Consider the following 25,919-nt stretch of genomic DNA (forward strand, 5'->3'; position numbering starts at 1 on the left):
AAACCGTCCAGTTTGCAATGTCCCGTATCAGCAAACCTGGACACAGTTTGGACTACAAACTAGTAAATCAAGCATCACATGATAATTCTCCCACACTAAAAATGTATAAAATGGGGTCACACCCTGTCATCAGAAGACATGAGCAGAGGACATAGGAGGTTTCCAGTGCCATATTCCCAGTGGATTACGGAGCAAACTGACTGACTAGCCGGACAGCGGATTGACTGGACATGAGCGGAAGGACCTAGTGAAGGGCCAAGTAAAGGAGAAAGAAGACAAAAGGAAAAAGAGAACAAGGAGAGAAAGTAAAGAAAGAATTAACCACTCACCACACCACAGTAACTTAAAAAATTACGCACTCAGAACCAATATATGGTGTGATAACATTGAAAAATTTTGAAAAACATCGAAAAAACAAACGTTTCTTCTGGGGTCTACTTCACATTCTTAACGGTTTATTAGACGGAAATTCGAATAATGAATGCCATTAACTAACAGTTCGATCTTGAGTTCGAACAATTTACAAAAAATTAGGTTGCGCATGCACAACGTGTCGGCCTGCCCAGATACGAGTGGCTAGAGAGTGCTGTGAATCAACTCTTGCCAGGCCAATGACAAAACCATCTCCTCTTTAAAATTTATACTCGTGGTTGTGATGGAGGATTTAAAGATGTGCATAGCCTCTAACCATTTGAGGTGTTCATTGGGAAGCACACCGAGGAGATTGGCCTGGGTAAAGTTGGCTACTATGTCTGGATCTGTTACATAAGTAGTGAGGGGTGTGGAAATTCTCCTGTGACAAATATCCACCTGATGTTTTTGCATTCTGACGCCATGGACCATTTAGTAGAGCCTATATATATATCAAGTCCCTATCGCATCTATTATCCCTTAAAAGGACACTACAGACTCCGGATCGTCTGCTGAGGTTAGGAGGGTCTTTCCCATTACATAAGATGTTAAAAATAGTAGGGCACCTCCTGAAAGCGAGACGTACTTGGCATTTTCTGGCAACCTTGGTGTATATAGATCTTAGGTACGGATTATAGAAGACGGGGATCTGTTCTATGTCCTCTGGTTGGTTATCAATCGGTTGGTCTACCGCCTGTGTGCTATTCGAATGCATACAGCGATAACGTTGTATCATCCTATGCATAACTTTGTGATAACCATGCTCTGCAGCCACACACGTTCGGTAGGGTAGTTCAGTAGCCACGATTATTATTTTTTTAAAAATTTTTTCATTAAGCTTAACATCGACAAAAATTCAACATGGCAGCCATAAACAACAACAGAGAAAAATTTCACCATGGGCTAGGTTAACACCGAAAGTATATGGAGTTGACCATCTGTTCTCTCTAATCTGTGGCTGGTTCTTGCCAAATAGTTTAATTGGCATATGACATTCAAAATTTTGTTCATAAATGGAACTGTTTGAAAAGTGAGGCTTTCAAAACCCAAGGTTTGACTGTATTTTATATTTCTAATTTATTCTACATTGTAACAACCACTTTTTTTCTTTTAGATGTTATTTTCATGATGTTTACTTCACAAAAGATTGAAGGTGATTGAAACTCAACAAAACAACGATAGACATGAGTGTTGAGTGAATAATAACTTGTGAGGTTATAAACAACAAACTTATTAAACACATTGACTGCCATGAAAAGAACATTTTTATTTAACAGCAGAGTAGCAACTTTTTTAATTGAAAATCTTAACACGTTAACCGCCATCTGACATGCCAGCGATTGTACTAATTAGAGCCGTACAGAGCCATCTGACCGCCTGATGTCACTATAACCAATGTAGTTTCACTCAAGGTTAAATTATCCTGGCTTCGTAAGACTGTGTTTTCCTACTGGTGGCCTCTCACACACATCTATAAAGTTGGCTCCGACTGCTGGCTGTCATATGGCCTCATGAAGTGGTTCGACGGCCAGTGGTCGTAGTGAAACTACATTGGTTATAGCAACATTGGGCAGTTGGATGGCTCTGTACGGCCCTAATTAGTACAACTGCCGGCACGTCGGATGGTGGTTAACATGTTAAAAGATTAGAAAAAAATTCAACAAGATATTAAGTAAACTCAAAGAGCACTTCTATAGAATGCATAACAATGATCATCATGTGCTGATTCATAGAAAAGAAGTCTGTCTTGCAAGCTGCAATGTTACACTCAGACAAGAATGTAATTAGGAGTTTTGATTTTTTCACATTTTAAAGTTTTCCATATGGCTATCCTTTCATACTTCTGAGACAGGGATTATGTTTTACAATATAATCCTGATTAACAGGATCCAGATAAGCAGGGTTTCATTGTATTGTTCATTGAATTTTTTAAATTATTAGACTTTAAAACAATAAATTAAAAAAAATCAATATTTAATAATCATTCCTATCATTTAGAGCAAGGAAACATTGTAATATGAATAAAAAAATATATATATGAATTCATTTATTCACTTTTATAGTGTTTTCAGTGAAGAGGGAAAAATTTATTGGAACTGATGGGTTATAATCAAATTTTTAAATATAATTCTGCTATTAATTTTGGATAATTAAAGTTTATATAAATTTACAATCTGATTTCCACAAAAGTATAATAAAAATATATATAAATTTTTAATAAATATCTGTTCATATAATACATACCCATATGGAAGTAATAGAAAATCCAATAAAAATTCATTTAAAAAGGCAGCTAAATTTGGTTTTTCATGAAGACCAAACATGAATTTGCAATCTTCAGGTTTAGGAGGAATCTTCACATGTTGTAATACAGGAATGATCATATTTATAATGCTAAGAAAATAAATTTTATAGTAATTTAGAATACAATTCTTAAAACTAATTTGAAGTTTAATAGAGAGAGTTCTTTTTATAAAACATTTTATAACTAAATAACTTTTTATTTTAAGAAAATATTAACAACAACATAATAAAGATAGCTAGAACATTGCACAACTTTGTCATATCACAATAAAACAAAGCAGAACTGGAAAGAAAGAAGAGATTCCTGCACCTGTTAGGCATAGAAGATTTGATCCTTTTACTTGCCAACCATGGGAGAGATGATTCTTGCACTGGCCAACATGAGAGGCAATCCAAGAACAAAGCAATCACCATCATTTACTTTTTTCTTATGTTTTGTTCATTTTTCTCACCCACTTTCCATTAGACTCAAGCAATGCTGTTTTTTTTTTCTTTTTTTACTTTTAGGCTTAAATTCCGTTAGGCATGCTCAGTTGAATAAGAAAGCAACTGAGCATGCATAATGGCTGTATATCGAAAACAAAGTCAAGGACCATTATTTTTTACATTTAAATATCTAAATCCTCATTACATTTTTGTATTCCTCTTTGCAATTAATGGAAAATGGCAATCCAAATCGATCAAATAGATTTTGAGAACAAACACAATTCTGTAAGCCACATAGAAGAGGCTTCGCTAATACTCAGCTCAAAAATTTTTGTGACAGACTTAATACAATATTTTTATAATTTTTTCAAATTTGTAGTAATGGTAACAAAGGTTTCCTTCTTAACATCTTTGAATGATCAGCAGTCTTGTAGATTGTAAAGTGTGCAGGTAAGAAAAAAGCCAAAAGTACTTTAACCTAAAAAAAGTCCATTGCACAGTCCACAAAAATTACTCAAAAGTCTGATCTCTTTAAAAGAAATAACAGATATGAAAGGTAGTAGCTCAGAAAAAAAAAAAAAAAACTCAGTTCAAATGTCTGCCTAATCAGAGATCTGTACATTCACTAATGATATGCAGAAAACTCCCCTCAGCAGTCACAAAAGTGGCAAAAGGTTGAGAAGGAGTTTCAGTCATCATGTTTAAGCACGTACACAAAATCAGTCATACCATATATAATTCATGCTAAAAACAATAAGATCCACATTTTGCACAAGACAAGCTAGGTAAAAAATACCTTAATATGCTTTACACCAAGAGTTTTCCCTATTGTGTTAAATGACTAGAAGCAGTTCAGTCTTTAACAGCTCTAGAAAAATCATTAAAAAAGTAAAAGCTGGATTGGGCCCAATAAAAGGCTAAGAAGCATCCTGGTTAGCCAGTAAATCAACATTTTCATTTCTGCAATTCCCTCATGCTCTGGCACCCACAAGAAAAAACTCTACTGCTAGAAGTCAGTTCAGAGAGACAAGTGTTGAAATAAACTGATCGAATAGAAGAATCAAATAGCTTCAAAAAAGAGTGACTGTCAGAAACAATGTAGATTTTACTGGAAAGAAATTTATTTAAAATGATGCAAATGCTTCAAGTAATAACCAGCACTTCTGCTTAAAGCACCATAAGGAAACTGTATAGTTAAACACAAAAATCTCTAACTTGAGACAGGGGTTATTTAGATAAAGATTTTAAAAACGTACTGTTTTCAAAATCTTTATCTAAACTTCCCTTACAAATGCTAGCATCAGTAGCCACTATCAATTTCAGATCTATCTATAAACCAGGCTAGGTCCTGTGGACTAAAGATCTTCCTATTCAGATGTCAATAAAAAGAAGAAAGAAAACCAAATAATGTCTATCATAAATAAACTGAGTACATTCTATCAAAAATCATCAATAAGATGTCTGAGCAGAGATACATGACCAATAAAACATGGTCCAATTATATACTTGAGCTATAAACATCCCAATTTCTGTCTAAATAAAAATCTATTTGTTTTGCATTAAATTTGAATTTAATGCTTAGAATGCCAAACGTGTTAGTTAAATATAGAAAGTTTTAAAGTTTTATCTAGAAAGCTAACTTTTTAAGGGTCTTTGGAAAAATCAAAATAGTTTTCTAAAATAAAAATAAATTCCAAAATTATAGTAGAAGTTTTAATATTTTTCTTTATTATATTACTCTTCTACATTTTATTTTAAAATTATAGAAATTTATATTTAAATAATGTGTATTTATAAACAAACCTTTCTTTATGCTGTAGAGGTTTATTATCTATGCAAGACAATAAATTTGGAATTAATGAAATTTGTTTGTCAATTTCAATTCTAGGGTAACCCAATTTTAAATAAATTATAGTAAAATTTATTGAAAAAGTAGTTGCTGCAGGATCTCCATATTGCAGTAGAAGAGCTTCCATTGGAAGTTGAACTTGTGGCCTTGATTTCAAACGCTTATTAATATGAACAAGTAATTCCATAACCTTTAATAAAAAAATTTAAATTAATCTATTTCACTTTTAAAGAAAGGTAATAAAAAATTTAATCTTAAATATTTATTAAATTCAATACATACAAATGCAGTAACTTAAATATAAAGTGAAATTTATTGAAAACTAAAGAATTTACATTATAAAATGGCAGTGGCACCATTAAAAAAAGCTCTTACAAGATAACAATTGTAAATAATAAATTACTAATAGATATTATTATTAATAATGCAAATTATTTAATATTAATTTCTTTAGATAAACCACTTTCCAACTTTTGCAATAAAAAACAAAATACAAAAAATTCATATGAATTACAGTAATATAGGTACAGAAAATTTTTCAAATACAGTATATTTGTTATTATAAATATATAATAGGCCTAAAACCACAAAAAAAAATATATATATATATATAATAAAATTTATATATATATTATATATACATTAAATTAATCTGGTTTTTTAATGTAATAAGATTTTCAATTTTTACAGTTATATTTATTTTAAAATAAGTAAGACAAAACTTTCATACATTGATTCTAGCAGTTTAATCACTAAGTACAAACATTTTCAGCCATTTTGAATGGCCTTCTTCGGGTACAATAAGGTCAATTGGAATGTCGGTTAGCAGATATTTAAATGACGTCACTGTTTACAAAGGTTTCTTCTTACTAGTGACATCATTGCTAATAAAGTTTAAATGATATCGACATTGTTAATTATCTTTTGAATTTAACCAAGATGTGCAAATGACTATTGATGATAAGATAATTGTTAAAATTGGAAAATAAAAAAATGACATAAATTTAGAAAATGCTCGAAAGATTGCAACAAGCTTGATGAGGGTGGATTGGCCTATTTAATTTAAGGGGTTATTGAGGAGTGATTGCCATGCAGTGGAGAGTGAGTCTGTGTCTCTGCTGTTAATACAGTTCTCTTTGAGGGATTTCGTAAAGATTTCTATTGTTTCAATTGTTCTAAGCTTGTTATAATCAAGCATAGGTATAATAATCTTAGCCTCTTCCCATTTGGCCATTATATTCGGTTCACTTGTAAACTGGGCTAAGGTGGAATTAAACTTTTTGTTGTATGTGTCATATTTATGCTCAGCTATCCCTTTTGTAAGTGATCTGTTGGTTGAGCCTATGTGTGTTAACTTTTTGTTCGGCTTAAATCTATAGTCCTCAAGTGGAACCGAGTAATTCTAATTTTATTTCATTTAATCACAAATAAATTATCATCAAATGCAAATATTAAGACAAACAACCATGTTTTCTTGTCACTATCACCTTTTTTCTACTCAGACTCGCCCTACGAAGCTTCATTACAATCCTCTTTTTCCCTCTTACTCACAAAGCATCGTCCTCTGATCTGTCAAGTGAATTTAAAATGCAGTATTTCCTGAATGACTGCTATCAGCTTTTGAAGAATTCTTTTCCACACACCTGATACCCGTGTAGCAAAACCAAAAGATTAAAATTCACATGACAGGAAAAAGCTTATTTTTAATGATTCAAAATGTACAAATATTCATTAAAAATACCAATTTAACAAATATGAAATAACTACATTTATAATCATTGCTAAAAGTGACCAGCTATTTTTGGATCATCTCTTTAAAAGCAACATTCACCTTGACCTCGATAGCACTCTGCTATAATGGCAGCATGAACTATACACAGTTCACAAAAATTATTAAAAAAGCACAAAGGATCCTTCGCACACATGTATAGGATGACCTAGGTTTTTAAAGCAGTGAAAAATGAATAAAACCCTCATCTTATAGGCAAGTAAATACGGGTTTTGAGTATTTTTTTCAGCATGGAACACATTATCGTATTTTACATTAATTTCTATGAGAAAAATTGTTTTGTTTAACAAGTGTTTTGCATTACGAGCAAGGTTCTGGAACAAATTATTCTTGTTAAGTGAAGTTCCACTGTGTATAAATAAAGAAAAATCATGCAATGCTGAGAATGTAAAATACTATCAAATAAAATTTATTTGCTCCAAATAACTTAAAATATAAATTAATAGATCACTAAACAAACAATAAAAATAATAGTCAACCACACTAATATTTTATAATCTATATATGTATAACTAAATAACGACTAACCCGTCACAAAGCTATACATCCACAAGAGCCGAATTATCGGGCTAGAGTTGGCTATAATAAATAAATAATTAATAAGACAATTTGGCACTAGAGCTTGGCGTTAGGCGCCATCTCTTACTAAACTTAATAATTATAATTAAATTAAATAAATAATTTTAATAATTTGGAACTGGATTTGTTATTTATTTATATTTATACGCCTTGCCGGGGTTGCGATGGCCGGTTGAGTGTCTTGGGAAGACGTGGGCACTTGATGTGTCCCCAGCCGGCATTGTAATGACCGTCGATGGTCGTCGTGTTAGCTTATATATACTGGAGGAGGCGATCGGACTGAAGGTCCGGGTAGCGTAACTGGTAACGTGTCTGCACGGATAGCAGAAGTTGCGGGTTCGAGTCCCGCTTCGGGCCGATTTCTTTTCCTCCAGTTCCAAATTATTAAAATTATTTATTTAATTTAATTATAATTATTAAGTTTAGTAAGAGATGGTGCCTAACGCCAAACTCTATTGCCAAATTGTCTTATTAATTATTTATTTATTATAGCCAACTCTAGCCCGATAATTCGGCTCTTGTGGATGTATAGCTATATATGTATAATCAAAATGGGTTGATGATGATGATGATGATGATGATAAGTGCAGAACCCAAACAGTTAAAAGTTGAAAGCTGAAATTTGGTACACAGTTAGGGTACATCATGAGAATGCATGCTAAGAAGGAATTTTTAGAAATTCCCTCCCCTGCAGGGAGAGGGCAAGGAGTAAGGATTATCCTGAAGAACTCGGCTGCGATTGTACTATTTTAGATGTGTTTTTTCTTTTTTTTGAATTTTTGCATAAAAACAAACATATTTTTAGTCTCATCTAAAAATTCTGTAATCAGTCTTGGAAGAGAAGAAACTTAATTCTTGTACCCAGTGAAAATGGGTAGAATCAGCTATAATCTAATAATCTTAATGTTTGCTATCATTAATTTTTGTCTGAGTAACACCAGTCTCATCTGCTAGTTGTATATAAAACTATATGAGCGGAAGCAAATAAAAAATAATACTAATTTTTATATGAGTTTCTGTGGATCATATGCAGTGATTACCAATAAAAGTGCAGATGATGTGCTGACATAAAACAGTTTTTATTTCTAATATTGCCCACAGTCTATGCTCTCTTCATACTAATCTGACAGGAAAGCAAATAAAGGGAATTAATCTGATGGCAGACTTTAAGATGAGTTGTCCCTAGATAAAATATCAAAGAAAAAAGCAGAACAGACTTCATATTGGGTTACATGAGTAAAATTATCACAATAATTTTTAATTTTAATATTTCAGATAAATTTTGCAAATAAATCAAAATTTTTAATGTTTTTAAACATATGTTTTGAATAATTAATGATTATTTTATGTGTTTTTAATTATCAATACAATTTAAATTGCATTTTACAACTATTAAAAAGGTATTTCAATCTAATATACTATAGATTGTTTTAAAAATATTCATAATTTAAATTTAAATAGAAATTCATTTTATAGATTTAAAAATAGATATATAGATTAGGTATAATTACAATACAATTCCTACAAAAAGGATACAATTTTAAAAAATATGTATTATATTCACTTAATTACTGCGACAATAATATAGCACAAAATAGACTCTATATCATTGTCATTAGGACAGTACTGTGACAGGTAGCACAGAGATCTTGCCTGCGGAGTGTAGTAGTGTTTGCTTCTGTACAGCATACTTTTCTTATTAGCAATAAAGTCATGCTGGTTATGTATCTAACTCCATTCTGGAGAAATTTTTAAATTGAAATAACATGACTTGTGGCACAAACTGGAAGTCTGTGTACAGTTAATCTGATCCTCCTGCTCTTAAGTTTTCCATATTTGGTCTTGACTTTCACATCTATCTAACTCTGTTCTCAAGATTAAGGAAGGACAGACAAATTGAATTCTAACTCTCTAGAAACATCAGAAACAAGTACATCCCCAGAATTAGCAACATCATCATCATCATCTGCATCTTCGTCTGACAAATCACTGGCATCTGGCAGTAGCACACACACATTTGCTTCTGAATATTCATCCTCAAACTCTTCAAGATCTTTCACCTCCTCCAATGTAAGATACTTTTTTGACATGCTTCGACTAAGAACATAAAGTTATAAGGCTTACTTCAGTATAAGCAGTATGCACACTACATCATCCTAATGCAGTGGTTTCCAACCTTTTTGTACCTGCGCCCCCCTTTAAAAAAAAAATTGTTGCGCCCCCTTAATTTTTCTAACAATCTAATTTCATAAATACTCAAAGCGCGCTCGGCTCCAAACGCGAAAGCGAGATGTTCTCATTCCAGCAAGAGTATGGATGGATGTTTTAGCATTTGTACCCGAAAAATTCGCGGCGAGGATTGTGGATTACGTATACCTATTTTGCTGATTCATTTTTTGACACCTATTCGACTTTTTTGGTTTGTATTCAAAAATGGTATTTTGGAAACAGCTGCATGCCCCCCTTGCAACAGTCTCGTGCCCCCCTACGGGGGCGCGCCCCACAGGTTGGAAACCACTGTCCTAAAGTCCTATTTACAGGACAGCGGAAAATGATGTGCCATTTCATTCCTTTTCATATGATTGAAATGAAAATTAGCAAATGGGCACCGTAAAATGTTTTAATATGTTGCTGTTTACACATTCTAAACACAGTACACAAATTATTTATAACACAACAACAAACCTATTTGTAATTTATTTTCAACACTAGTGAGTAACACTCTGGCACTCCACAAGCAATTAATTTACATTCACACAGATCCATTCCAATTTCAATGCAATTCACATTTCAAATCTAAATTTCATGTATTTAATACATAATACATGTATTATAAAAGATTTTATTTTTACAGATATTTGAAATATTATTTACGTAATATAACAAAAGTATACTGTATTTTACGGACTATAAGACGCACCTTAATTTTTAAACAATTTTAAAAAAAAAAATACCTATAACACGCTACAGACTATAAGACGCACCTGAATTTTGGAAGCAATTTTTCGAAGAAAAAAGTGCGTCTTATAGTTTGTAAAATACGGTACTTATTCTTATTTATGTAAACTACAAACATATTGAATAATATAAAGATTGAAAGTAAGAAAAAAATGAATTTATTTAAAAATATGTAGGCATCTAAAAATAACTACCTTTTTTCTAATATGTTCTTGTGGACTCGATAATTTGAGCAATACTGGAGGTAAGAACTTAGTCAGTGCATTTTGTAACTGTTCATCAGTTTCAGCTGATCCTATTCGTAAGAATACTCGTTCCAATAATACTGAAATAAAAATAGGATGTAAATTGAAACAGTAAATATAATAATACATATTTATTTTTATAGGAAAAAAAAGGAGACTTATTGCTCGTTGTTTCATATATATGATTTTTTTTCTAATTTAAAAAGTTAGCATAATGATAATTTTGAACCAAAAATGATTGAAAATTCTAAAGCTTGATAAGAGAATTGAAGATAAAGAGCTTAATTTTTTAGCCATAAAGTCTATTGGGTTGTTCAGAAAGTAATTTCGTTTTTTTATCACCGGAGAGATTAGTTGTATTTTTACCACCAATTTCATTCAAAATCATATTGCCATTATATATTTTGACAGCTGACATTTAAAAGTTTATTTGTAAAAAACTTTTGTTTGATTCTTTGCAATTTTTTTGTTTTTTGGTGTCCCATCAAATATGGAAAATTGAAAGCAGCATTTTCAGCATATTTTGCTTTTTTATTACCAAAAAGGTAAGAAAGCTGTTCAAGCACAAAAAAAATTGAGAGACATGTACAGAGAAGACATGTTGACAGAATGACAATGCCAAAACTGGTTTGCAAAATTTTGTTCCAACAATTTCAATATTGAAGATGCACCACATTCTGGAAGGCTAGTTGAAGCTGATGAAGACAAAATAAAGGTATTGATTGAAGCAAACTGCTGAATAACAACACACAAAATTGCTAAGAGGTTAAATTTGTCAAATTCAACTGTTTATGATCACTTGAAATGACTTGGTTTCATTTCAAAGCTCGATATATGGGTTCCACATGTTCTTAAATAAAGATATTTGGTCCGTCTCATTGACATCTGTGATTTGCATCTCAAATGTCAAGAAAATGATCCATTTTTGAAATGAATCATAGCTGGCAATGAAAAATGGATTGTTTATAACAATGTCAAATGCAAGCAATCATGGAGTAGAAGAGATGAGCTAACTCAAAGCACTTCAAAGGCCAATATTCATTAAAAAAAAAAGTGATGCCCTCTGTTTGGTGGAATTTTAAGGGAAATATTTTTTTGAGCTTCTACCAGACAATTTCACAATTTATTTGGAAGTGTACTGCCATCAACTGGACAAATTGAGTGATACCATCAAACAGAAAAGGCCAGAATTGATCAACAGAAAAGATGTAGTGTTTTACCATGATAATGCCAGACCTCACACAAGTTTGGTAACTCATCAGAAGCTGTTACAGCTTCTAAATGAATTTGAAGCTCTTACAGTTTTTGAATGGGATATATTACCACACCCACCATATTCGCCAGATCTGGCACCCTCAGATTATTACTTATTTTGGTCTTTACAAAATTTTTTAAACAGTAAAACATTTACTTCAAATGAGGATATCAAAAATCAGTTGGATCAGTTTTTTTGTAAGCAAAGATCAGAACTTTTATGAGGGTGGAATCATAAAGATGATAAAAGGTATTGGACCAAAATGGTCAATATATAATTCAATAATATATTTATATATTATAAGAAAATTGATTACTTTCCGAACAACCCAACAGTAAAATTACAGAAAGTAAGTAACAGAAAAATTACTTTCTGAACATCTCAATAGTAATGATAAAAACAAAAACCTTTCAAATGTCCAGCACTGGACATTTGAAAGGTTTTTGTTTTTATTGAATTTGGATTCCAGTAAGCAAGTATTCATTTAATAGTAATGATATAAGTGTATTCAAAAAAATAATCAAAACAGGAGAGGAAAAGCAAAATCAGAAGTATCAAAATTTTTATAAACTGTTTTCAAAATGAAAAACTTTTATTTCTGTTTAGTTTTTCTTCTAGCTTATTTATGCTGTATCAAATGACTTAATGAAAAATTAGTGAACTATAAATAATGTTATTTTTTTCAAAACAGAAATAGGAAATTCAGTTTTGGTTAAAGCATCAATAATTAGATATGACAATGTTATATTTTAAAATTAGCAATTATCTAATTATAATATAATACAAAATAAAATAATAAAAACCAATATAAAATTTTTCTAAATGACAATATAAAAGCTTGTTGCACTTTCATCTTTTTTCATTTCATATTGATTCATAATTTTTTTTTTAACAAAACAGTTCTACCATGTAAGTAGCTGAAAAAGTAAACAGAAATATTATTTTTTCCTTCTGGAAAAATCATCACCACCTAATTTTGCTTCTACTATATTTTGATTATTATTATTTTTTGTAAGTTAGATATACTCGGTTAACACCGGTGGCTAAGTACTATGCCGGACCAAAGTCAAGGCATAGTAACCAAAACAGAAATTAAAGAAGTGTATCAGTGTGTGTGTCTGTATTCAGGAATTTTCTCACAATATGACATGTATTCAATATAGTGGCCTTCTGTAGAGTGATGTATGTGTTTCTATTCAATTGTAATGTGCCCAGGCTTTTGTGTAGTGTGTGTGGTATGACACCTGTAGAGGAGAGAACAACAGGTACAATAAGCACTCTATCCATCCTCCACAGATGCCTTATTTCCTGGGCGAGTTCTGTGTACTTGCTAATTTTTTCAGTGCATGCGTTTTGTATATTGTGAGTGTTTGGAATGGATATGTCTATAATGTATGTGATTTTATTGTGTTTGTCAATGAGTGTGATGTCTGGTCTGTTGTGGTAAATTGTTTTATCTGTGATTATGGCTCTGTCGTAGTACATTTTGTGCGTGTTGTTTTCCAATACTGTCTGTGGATGTATTTGTAGTATGGTTCGTGGATGTCTACTAATTTGTGTTTCTTTGCAAGCTCTTGGTGTATTATATTTGCTACTTGATTATGTCTGTGTAAATAATCTGTCTGTGCCAAGAGCTTGCAACCAGAGGTGATATGTTGTATAGTTTCTGGCATGACGTGACATTTTCTGCATGTGTCATTTGTGAGTGTTGCATCTTTGAGTATGTGTTTTCTGTAGTTTTTAGTATTTATGACCTGATCCTGTATGGCAATCATGAATCCTTCCGTCTCCCCAAAGAGGCATCCCTGAGCTAACCAGCTGTTTGACGCAGTTTTGTCAACAAAATCATGGGCCAGATCATAAGGATGCCTGCCATGGAGTGCCTTTCGAGCCCACGATTGCTTAATGGTGTCTATGCTTTTTATATGTTGTGTTGTGTCCATATGATGTGAGTGTAAGTTTAATGGTGTGTTATTCGAGTCTGCTAGAGTTACTGCTTTATGTAATTGTGATGTTTCTTGTTTTTTGTAGAAAAACTCTCGCAGTGACTGTATTTGTTTGTAGTGAAGGTTAACTATGTCAATCAGGCCACGTCCGCCATCTTTACGTGGAAGGGTTAATCTTTCTGTGGCGGATTTAGGATGATGTTGTTTATGCTTAGTAAGTGTTGTTCTTGTTTTCCTTTGGAGTTGCTCGAGATCTGTGTGAGTCCAATGTATAACTCCAAAAGAATATGTGAGTACTGGGATAACATATGTGTTTATTGCTTTAACTGTGTGTTTTGCATTTAACTGTGTTCTGAGAATAGCATTTAACCTACTTTGGTATTCTTTAATTAATCTTTGCTTTATTTGTGTATGTTCTGTTAGTTTGGCCTGTTGGAATCCTAAATACTTGTAGAACTCGCCCTCTTCCATGGATTCAATAATGTCTCCATTTCCAAGTGCAAAATCTTCTTTCTTCAGGATTCCTTTTTCTATGTGAACTGTTTTGCATTTATCTAGGCCAAATTCCATTTGTATGTCCTTGGTGTATGAATGTGTGATTTGTAGGAGTTGATGAAGTTGTTTTTGTGTGGATGCATAAAGTTTTATGTCATCCATGTACATGAGATGTGACAGTGTAAACTGTGTTGTTTTTTCGTGTCTGATATTGTAACCATATTGCGTGTTGTTTAACATGTTGGATAATGGGTTCAGGGCTAGGCAGAACCAGAGAGGACTCAAGGAATCTCCTTGAAATATTCCTCGCCTAATAAAAATTTGGTTTGTTTGTATGGAAGTGTTACTAACCCTGAGATGTAGTGTTGTTCTCCAGTGCTGCATAGTGTTTTGAAAGAATGCAATGAGTGATGGATGTATTTTGTACATGTGTAGAATATGTAGCAGCCAACTGTGTGGAACACTGTCGAATGCTTTTCTGTAGTCTATATATGCCATGTGTATGTTTCTGTGTTGTTTGTGTGCTTGCCGTAGAATGACTGAATCTATGAGTAACTGTTCTTTGCATCCCCTGTGGTTTCTACGACAACCTTTTTGTTGTTCTGTTAGAATGTCGTGTTCTTCAACGTGTTTGTATATTTTGTTTGCGATACAGGATGTCAATAATTTGTAGAGTGTTGGAAGACATGTAATTGGTCTGTATTGTGTGGGGTCTGTGGTATTGTTGTTTTTAGGTTTCATGTAGGTGATGCCCTGAGTAAGAAAATTTGGCATGTCTTGTGGATTGATGATGATGTGTGTTAGATGTTTAGCTAGTTCCTGGTGCAGTGATGTAAACTTTTTGTACCAGAAATTGTGAATGTTGTCTACACCAGGTGTCTTCCAGTTGTGTGTTCTGTTAACAGTGTATTGGAAATCATGTATGCTTATTTCAACACAGGGCATAGTTGGTATGTTGTGCAAGTTTCTCTTCTCCTCCTCGATCCAGCCTGCATTAGCATTATGCGTGACAGCACTGGACCAAAGAGAAGACCAATATGTTGTGAGTTCTTCTTCTGTTGGTGTGCCACTGTGCTGTGTAACAGTGTTTGCTTTGTTATTGATTTGTCTGTAAAAAAGTTTTTCATTGTTTGTAAATAATTTATTTTGTTGTTTTCGTAGTGTACATGTTTTGTATCGTTTGAGTCTACGTGCTTTGGCAGCAAGTTTTTGTTTTAGTGTATCAATGTATTCTGTAATGTGTGTGTTGTGATGTTCATGTTTTGTGTGTGTTTTTATTTTCTTGAAAATGTTTTTGAGCTGTTTCCTTAATTTGGGTGTTATGTTGTTTTTAGTGTATTGTGTCAGCCTGCCTAATTGCTGTCTAATGTCATTTATTTGTGTTTCTATTCTTCTCTGCCAGGCAGGCTTGTGATAGAATTGTGTTTTCTGTGTATTTGTCTGTGATTGTACTTTCAGTCCATGGTGTGTCACTACTGTGACTGCCCCAGCATAAACTAATGTATGAATGTCTGCGAGTGTAGAAATTGAATGAATGTAGTGTGGTAGTAAGTGAGTGTTTACATAATTTAGTGTTTTTCCTACTTCCTTTGACGTGTTGATTTTTGGTATTCGTGGTCGTTGTGTGGGATCTGTGCCTGTATATTTAGTGAGTGTTTCCTGAAATATATGTGAGAGTGTATTAACTAAATCCATGTCTATGTTATCAGTGATGGATGAGGAAATGTCTGTAGTATCATTAGTGGTAATTGTTGTATGTGTGTTATTATCAATGCTTGTTGCTGGATTATCCTGACAGGTTACATGATCTTCATTAATGTTAGATGTTTCTGTCTGTTGATGTATTTGATCAGCAACCTGTTGTTTGATAAGTTCAAGTGTTGTTTGTGGAATAAGGTTGTTGTGTATAATTGTTCTTTTTTGATCAACAACCCTTTGTTCGGTGACAGTGAGGTGAGGATACTGTTGTGTGAATCTATGGTGTAGTTGTTGTCTGTATGCTGTCATGTTTGTTTCGAGTTTTGTGATGGTGTAGTAAGTACGGATGATAAACTCGTTCATTTCTACTGTCCATTTCATCCGTTGGCGTGGTTTTCCAGCCTTTGTGGTCTGTGGATGCATTGCCACAGAAACACCAAGGTTGGGTTTGTTCCTCACATCTGTTGAGGGCATTGCAGTAGCCATGCTTGGGCCAGTGCTGCTTTCGCCACCGGTAACCAAGGGAGACTGTGGCCTATTTTTCGAACGTGAGCCTCTGCCTAACCCACGAACGCAGACCTTGTTAACCCGGGCGACGTCCGAGCCGGTATCACACTTTGATCTAGTTATTACCATAATAAATATCTCCACAGAATGTGGGTGTGGTCACTCTTAGCTTCATTTCTCCCCATAGACCTTACTGGCATGGGTGTCCCTACCAGGAGCTTATGCTCCAGCCTGCATTGCCCTATGGATCAGTAAAATTACTGGGCTCTCCCACCACGACCAGGTGGTGACCACGGGAGAGTTATTATTATTATGTTGGGTTAAGTGAGATATACTCGGTTAACACCGGTGGCTGTGTACTATGCCGGACCAAAGTCAAGGCATAGTAACCAAAACAGAAATTAAAGAAGTGTATCAGTGTGTGTGTCTGTATTCAGGAATTTTCTCACAATATGACATGTATTCAATATAGTGGCCTTCTGTAGTGTGATGTATGTGTTTCTATTCAATTCTAATGTGCCCAGGCTTTTGTGTAGTGTGTGTGGTATGACACCTGTAGAGGAGAGAACAACAGGTACAATAAGCACCCTATCCATCCTCCACAGATGCCTTATTTCCTGGGCGAGTTCTGTGTACTTGCTAATTTTTTCAGTGCATGCGTTTTGTATATTGTGAGTGTTTGGAATGGATATGTCTATAATGTATGTGATTTTATTGTGTTTGTCAATGAGTGTGATGTCTGGTCTGTTGTGGTAAATTGTTTTATCTGTGATTATGGCTCTGTCGTAGTACATTTTGTGCGTGTTGTTTTCCAATACTGTCTGTGGAATGTATTTGTAGTATGGTTCGTGGATGTCTACTAATTTGTGTTTCTTTGCAAGCTCTTGGTGTATTATATTTGCTACTTGATTATGTCTGTGTAAATAATCTGTCTGTGCCAAGAGCTTGCAACCAGAGGTGATGTGTTGTATAGTTTCTGGCATGATGTGACATTTTCTGCATGTGTCATTTGTGAGTGTTGCATCTTTGAGTATGTGTTTTCTGTAGTTTTTAGTATTTATGACCTGATCCTGTATGGCAATCATGAATCCTTCCGTCTCCCCAAAGAGGCATCCCCGAGCTAACCAGCTGTTTGACGCAGTTTTGTCAACAAAATCCTGGGCCAGATCGTAAGGATGCCTGCCATGGAGTGCCTTTCGAGCCCACGATTGCTTAATGGTGTCTATGCTTTTTATATGTTGTGTTGTGTCCATATTATGAGAGTGTAAGTTTAATGGTGTGTTATTCGAGTCTGCTAGAGTTACTGCTTTATGTAATTGTGATGTTTCTTGTTTTTTGTAGAAAAACTCTCGCAGTGACTGTATTTGTTTGTAGTGAAGGTTAACTATGTCAATCAGGCCACGTCCGCCATCTTTACGTGGAAGGGTTAATCTTTCTGTGGCGGATTTAGGATGATGTTGTTTATGCTTAGTAAGTGTTGTTCTTGTTTTCCTTTGGAGTTGCTCAAGATCAGTGTGAGTCCAATGTATAACTCCAAAAGAATATGTGAGTACTGGGATGACATATGTGTTTATTGCTTTAACTGTGTGTTTTGCATTTAATTGTGTTCTGAGAATAGCATTTAACCTACTTTGGTATTCTTTAATTAATCTTTGCTTTATTTGTGTATGTTCTGTTAGTTTGGCCTGTTGGAATCCTAAATACTTGTAGAACTCGCCCTCTTCCATGGATTCAATTATGTCTCCATTTCCAAGCGCAAAATCTTCTTTCTTCAGGATTCCTTTTTCTATGTGAACTGTTTTGCATTTATCTAGGCCAAATTCCATTTGTATGTCCTTGGTGTATGAATGTGTGATTTGTAGGAGTTGATGAAGTTGTTTTTGTGTGGATGCATAAAGTTTTATGTCATCCATGTACATGAGATGTGACAGTGTATACTGTGTTGTTTTTTCATGCCTGATATTGTAGCCATATTGTGTGTTGTTTAACATGTTGGATAATGGATTCAAGGCTAGGCAGAACCAGAGAGGACTCAAGGAATCTCCTTGAAAAATTCCTCGCCTAATAAAGATTTGGTTTGTTTGTATGGAAGTGTTATGAACCCTGAGATGTAGTGTTGTTCTCCAGTGCTGCATAGTGTTTTGGAAGAATGTAATGAGTGATGGATGTATTTTGTACATGTGTAGAATATGTAGCAGCCAACTGTGTGGAACACTGTCGAATGCTTTTCTGTAGTCTATATATGCCATGTGTATGTTTCTGTGTTGTTTGTGTGCTTGCCGTAGAATGACTGAATCTATGAGTAACTGTTCTTTGCATCCCTTGTGATTTCTACGGCAACCTTTTTGTTGTTCTGTTAGAATGTCGTGTTCTTCAACATGTTTGTATATTTTGTTTGCGATACAGGATGTCAATAATTTGTAGAGTGTTGGGAGACATGTAATTGGTCTGTATTGTGTGGGGTCTGTGGTATTGTTGTTTTTAGGTTTCATGTAGGTGATGCCCTGAGTAAGAAAATTTGGCATGTCTTGTGGATTGATGATGATGTGTGTTAGGTGTTTAGCTAGCTCCTGGTGCAGTGATGTAAACTTTTTGTACCAGAAATTGTGAATGTTGTCTACACCAGGTGTCTTCCAGTTGTGTGTTCTGTTAACAGTGTATTGGAAATCATGTATGCTTATTTCAACACAGGGCATAGTTGGTATGTTGTGTAAGTTTTTGTTCTCCTCCTCAATCCAGCCTGCTTCAGCATTGTGCGTGACAGCACTGGACCAAAGAGAAGACCAATATGTTGTGAGTTCTTCTTCTGTTGGTGTGCCACTGTGCTGTGTATCAGTGTTTGCTTTGTTATTAATTTGTCTGTAAAAGAGTTTTTCATTGTTTGTAAATAATTTATTTTGTTGTTTTCGTAGTGTACATGTTTTGTATCGTTTGAGTCTACGTGCTTTGGCAGCAAGTTTTTGTTTTAGTGTATCAATGTATTCTGTAATGTGTGTGTTGTGATGTTCATGTTTTGTATGCGTTTTTATTTTCTTAAAAATGTTTTTGAGCTGTTTCCTTAATTTGGGTGTTATGTTGTTTTTAGTGTATTGTGTCAGCCTGCCTAATTGCTGTCTAATGTCATTTATTTGTGTTTCTATTCTTCTCTGCCAGGCAGGCTTGTGATAGAATTGTGTTTTCTGTGTATTTGTCTGTGATTGTATTTTCAGTCCATGGTGTGTCACTACTGTGACTGCCCCAGCATAAACTAATGTATGAATGTCTGCGAGTGTAGAAATTGAATGAATGTAGTGTGGTAGTAAGTGAGTGTTTACATAATTTAGTGTTTTTCCTACTTCCTTCGACGTGTTGATTTTTGGTATTCGTGGTCTTTGTGTGGGATCTGTGCCTGTATATTTAGTGAGTGTTTCCTGAAATATAAGTGAGAGCGTATTAACTAAATCCATGTCTATGTTATCAGTGATGGATGAGGAAGTGTCTGTAGTATCATTAGTGGTAATTGTTGTATGTGTGTTATTATCAATGCTTGTTGCTGGATTATCCTGACAGGTTACATGATCTTCATTAATGTTAGATGTTTCTGTCTGTTGATGTATTTGATCAGCAACCTGTTGTTTGATAAGTTCAAGTGTTGTTTGTGGAATAAGGTTGTTGTGTATAATTGTTCTTTTTTGATCAACAACCCTTTGTTCGGTGACAGTGAGATGAGGATACTGTTGTGTGAATCTATGGTGTAGTTGTTGTCTGTATGCTGTCATGTTTGTTTCGAGTTTTGTGATGGTGTAATAAGTACGGATGATAAACTCGTTCATTTCTACTGTCCATTTCATCCGTTGGCGTGGTTTTCCAGCCTTTGTGGTCTGTGGATGCATTACCACAGAAACACCAAGGCTGGGTTGGTTCCTCACATCTGTTGAGGGCATTGCAGTAGCCATGCTTGGGCCGGTGCTGCTTTCGCCACCGGTAACCAAGGGAGACTGTGGCCTATTTTTCGAACGTGAGCCTCTGCCTAACCCACGAACGCGGACCTTGTTAACCCGGGCGACGTCCGAGCCGGTATCACACTTTGATCTAGTTATTACCATGATGAATATCTCCACAGAATGTGGGTGTGGTCACTCTTAGCTTCATTTCTCCCCATAGACCTTACTGGCATGGGTGTCCCTACCAGGAGCTTATGCTCCAGCCTGCATTGCCCTATGGATCAGTAAAATTACTGGGCTCTCCCACCACGACCAGGTGGTGACCACGGGAGAGTTATTATTATTATTATTATTATTATTATTATTATTATTATTATTATTTTGTTCATAGTAATCATTACTGGACTGTAATAAAAAACTCTCCCAATGTAGAAAAGTAAACTCTTCCTGCTTTATTATGTTAATCAGACAAAACAAATATCACAAATAAACTGGACCAATACTAACAAATTTAACACCTAAACACTCCTTCCAGCAGAAATAGATTTTAATGCTCTGTTTTCAGCATCATTTAGAGGCCTTCTTCAGGAACGTACAACCAAAAAACTGTTCTAATCGTTTGAAACCGTCAATATTCGACAGTTTCAAACGATAGAACAGTTTTTTGGTTGTACGTTCCTGAAGAAGGCCTCTAAATGATGCCGAAAACAGAGCATTAAAATCTATTTCTGCTTGAAAGAGTGTTTAGGTGTTAAATTCATTTATTATGTTATCTTCAATTTCAGAATTTCCAATCATTTTTAGCACAAAATTATTAGTATAGTTGTTATTTAAATATTATTCTTGGAGATAAGTTATTAACATTATTATTTTATATATCAGTAGCATGCCATCCATGGAAGCTGTGAAGTGCTGCTTCCCTTGTATTTTCTAAAATATAAATACATATTGTGCAATTTTTTTCATATTTTAATGTACTTTGAATTAATTAAAATTAATATTTTATTATAACCACATTATGTATCTTATTACAAATTTCTATACTACATGTGAAAAACAATGATAAGATTGCTATTGTATGTTTGAATATAAATTCGTATATGCATATTCCCAATGGAAGCACCGTACTGTCAAATACAAGACAGCTTCCATGGCAAAAATATCTGAATCATGTAAAGCAGCCATATACACACCAGTACGATTTTGCACATGTGCTTTACAGGGCACCAACCTCACGCAGTTTAGCTGGTGGATGCTATACACCAAAATATCATATAACACTTCCAATGATTCTATCCAGGGCCTGCACAGCTTCTCTATCATCAAATGTCACCACACACACCACTGATGCATATACATGAAATGAATGATAGATCTATGATAGAATGTTCTGTGTGTCATAGATTTATATACTGTAATTAAATTTTTTTTATCCATTATTATTTTTGATTATATAAATCATTTTTATTTTCCTTTATTGCATCTATAATCACCCTAGTTTACATTTGTTACATTGCTAAATATTCTTGTATCTAACATTTTAGTATTTTGTAAAACTAATTCATTGATAACAATGAAAGAAATGCTAAAAAATTTCTCTCTTTTTATTGTAATTAGACAGGTAAAAAACATTTTTTAACTTGAAAAACTACACATAAATTTGAAATCATACAAAACACTGGATCAGTTCAGTATAAGTTACTTTTAGGTAATTTGCATTTTTCACCAGATGCTCACCCTGGTGTTTAAAAACAAAATTATTCTATATGGGTCGTTCGAATCATTCTTGTGTATTATCAGAAGTAAAGATGAATAGTAATAGAAAAAACAAAGCTTTCTGTTATGTCCAAATTGCAATTTCAAAGTGTTACAGTTGATCCTGCAGAGCCCAATATAAGTTTTTGTCTATTCCCACATGATAAACATATGATTATTTGGACATCGGTCAGTTATATTTATGAGCTGCTCCAAATTCTGAAAGAGTGGATTACACTGTGAAGAATTGGCAAAAGTTTCCCGATTGGCCAGCTTTTCATGAACAAGTTATGCTGTCAATTTTAAAAGATATTTTCTTAAAGTTTAAAATGCTAGTAATTTTGTTTGAGACACAGGGCTGGATTTAAGCATTTCGAAGCCCTAAGATGAACGCTGTAAAGCACCTTACCAACCTTTCACAATTTCAGAAGTCAATCATAAAAAGAAAAGAATTAAATCAGACTATGTCTCAGATTTAATACGGATGTTGGAAGAAAAAGACATGAGGTTTCACTATTCTTATGTTTTATAACTGAATTTAATTAAATTTTTATATCCGTTCCATTAAAAATCTTTTTTTTAAATTGGTTTTTTATCAATTTCTTTTAAAAAAGTCATTATGTTAACTCTTTAAAAAAATTTTATTACAAAATTTGACTTTAATTTTCTTTTTTGTAGAAATGTTTGAGCCCCTTGAAAGTCAAGGCCCTAAGCAACAGCTTACATAGCTTAGTTGTAAATCCAGCCCTGATGAGACAGATGTGAAAGCTGATGTTTTTTTTAACACAAAGGGCACAAATATGTTTGGAACGATCGCACTCATTTGTTTCGATACCACATGATGTGTCCCGCTAGCAATAATTGTTCTATTTCTATAAAATTGCTACAAGCAGCATATATCATTATATTGGACAGTAATATATGATTACTTTTACATTTACTAGTTACAAGCAACCCAGATAAAGTAGCCATTTTGTAAAACTGCAGCGCCCTCTATAGTTTGCAAAAAACACGAATATACACACAACACACACACAACACACACACACATACACAGTGATTTGCTCAGGACTGAACATTCATAATTAAGAATATCTCCAAGTTATGAATGTGAAACATGAATGAAATGAACAATTCTTTATTTCATGACAAAGCTGGTACATCAATGTATATTTTACATTACATTACATTTATATTCAAATGTGACTATGCAATCATAAGGCATTGAACAAAGTGTTCAGGCCAAAGTGAATCATCCTGTACATAAACAATTACATGAAAATAACTTCTGCCCCCAGATTTCTTAAATTGATATGATTGAGATGATATAAATTCTGATTTACCATATATATTGTAGAAGATTGTTGAAACAGAATTTATTTTATCCTTACAAAATTTATTAAGATCAAATTCTTCCTAAATCAATTTAGTTATAAGGGTATTTATTTTTATTTGGGTATACCTTTATTTGTTTTATTCTAGTCAAAGTATTTAATTCTTTTAAATTATTATTATTTTTTTTTTCAAGATCTAACTGATGTTCTCTACTGATGTTTCGTAATTAATGTGACTTACGAATTACGACTGAGTAAATTTTTAGCTCTGGAAATATACTTTTAACAACTTATGATTTCAAAATGGATAATCTTATAATTCTAAAACAAAACAAAAGTCGAAAATTTTATTAAAACTTGAATAGGAAACCTTTTTAATAAATTGTTTGTAAACAGAATTCAAAAACAAAGAAAAGAAATTACCGCTCTCGTCTTGCGAAGTCATCGTGCACTTATTTTAGAATAAACAGTACATCACTAAGAAGTAACCACGAGGAAGAGATTCAAATGTACACTTCCGGTTAACTAGCTTGATAACAGCGCCAATGCGGGCAAATTATATTGTTTACTGAAATTTTAATGTAAATAGAAAAATTATCTAAGACACTTTTATTTCTAGAATAACATTATTTTAAATTGGAATATAAAATTTTAAAAGATAAAACTTAATCTCGCAGAATTCTATACAATTTTAATGCATTTTTTAAATGTAGAAACCACTATCGTTTAGAAAAATGAAGAATGTAATAATCGCATAATTAAAAATAAGAATTTAATTAATTTCTTTATAAAAGAATGCGTCCTTCACAGATTTATAACACTTTATATAATTGTTTTATAGTTTTTTTAAAGTAAAGGCGTATACGTAAATTTTGCCGCAAAATGTGCGATACTTTAAAGCTGATATTTGCCTGTTTTCAAGGACGCTCGCAGAATTTTGTCGCAGCTAACCAATCGATTTACTAAAATTTTCTTTAAACAGATTTGATTCTAGTTATATATATATAACTTCATTTGCTTTCATAAGAATAAATTATAAGCAAGTAAAAAACAAGCTTTAGCTTGTTTTACGTATTTATTTCATGTTAATTAAAGTGACCAGATTTTTTAAACGCGAAAGCAGTACATTGGACGAGACGGTTGGAGGGGTAATGGTTATGCATGTGCTTTACAAAAAAAAATTGAGAAAGAAAATATTTTGAGTCATTTTTATTTTTTATAATTATATTTTTCATTTGAATGAAGTTTTTAAAATAATGTATCATTTTCTTTTAAAACATTACAAAATTCTTCACATGTATACTGGAAATTCACCTTCACTGAAGTCACTGCTGATAAGGTTTCTATGTTTAATCTTGATTTGTCACTGCCCAGAAATCATTAATGATTGAAAATACTCGTTCAACTGTCGCATTAGTACCCGGCAAACACATTGCAAATTCAACAAATAATTTCAACTTTCTTGTAGGAATATGCTCATCTTTAAAATATTTCTATATTTCTATCCAACGCAAACTAACTTCTATTTTATTTTTCTTCCATTCATTTATTTTTTCCGTGGAACAATACATGTTTACTCGCTTAATTTCATCGAACAGTTCATTATCATCGATAACAATTTTGTGGTTTTCTTTCACATAATGAACCGTCTTCAAAATCTCCTCCCAATTTATATTATATTTTAATAATATCCATCCAAAAATGTGTAGCTCTTCGAAACAATCAGTCCATTTTTTTCTTTACATATTCAAAGGAATTTTTATAAAAACATTTAATTTCTTTAATAAATTTCGCCTTGCTTCCAGGGTTTGACTCTTCGATTGTATCGAGTTTCTGCGTTAACTTTAATGGAACAAATCCACTATTATATATTATATCTAGCGTCTATTTGCTCCAACAAATTATTTAAGACAGTTTTCACCTCGAAAGCTGACACTTTAGAGCTTTCAATTTCTTTAATAGTGATATGAAATACAACAGCTTGACTATGAATGAAATACAATGTAACTTCAGATAACTCGTTTTCGAAAAATTCTTTCAATATTTTGGGACAGTGGTCTAAACTTAAGAAGTACGAGCGCAAAGGCTCAAACATTTTGATTACGCGTTCCACAGCAGGTGTTAACGAAAGCCATCTCGTTGTGGAATATCCCAACATTTTTTTGTATTCTATTTCTGCTTCCTCGCAAAAATCTTTAAGATTGGTGACTCTCACTGTGTATCTGTGAAAGTATAGATAAATCTAAGGGATTGTGGATTCAACATCAATACTCCTTTGAGTAGAAGCAGTATTAATTGCATTGGATAAAATATGTGCGTTGCAGCCAATTGCAATGATATTCTTATTTAATAATTGCATTAATCTTTTATGCACATTATTTTCACCTTTCCTTTTGAGCTTTCCAAAATTAGTATTAGTGTTATCTGCGGATAGTGCGATTATTT

General features: G+C 33.2%; 1 protein-coding gene across 1 annotated transcript in view; it reads right to left on the minus strand.

Moving 5' to 3' along the window:
* Positions 1-24,044, minus strand: part of LOC136988882 (proteasome adapter and scaffold protein ECM29) — a 158,679-nt gene extending 134,635 nt beyond the window's left edge. The window contains exons 1-4 of the mRNA XM_067286882.1: positions 23,898-24,044; positions 10,511-10,641; positions 4,945-5,180; positions 2,656-2,805 (exon numbers count right to left, since the gene is read on the minus strand). Coding sequence (XP_067142983.1) covers positions 2,656-2,805; positions 4,945-5,180; positions 10,511-10,641; positions 23,898-23,919 — 539 coding nt within the window. The 5' untranslated portion in view covers positions 23,920-24,044. The remainder of the gene's footprint in view (positions 1-2,655; positions 2,806-4,944; positions 5,181-10,510; positions 10,642-23,897) is intronic.
* Between the last annotated feature and the right edge of the window lie 1,875 nt (positions 24,045-25,919).

Source organism: Centruroides vittatus, unplaced genomic scaffold (assembly GCF_030686945.1).
Source record: "Centruroides vittatus isolate TY-2023 unplaced genomic scaffold, ASM3068694v2 scaffold_386, whole genome shotgun sequence".
In the NCBI taxonomy this organism is placed as follows: domain Eukaryota; kingdom Metazoa; phylum Arthropoda; class Arachnida; order Scorpiones; family Buthidae; genus Centruroides; species Centruroides vittatus.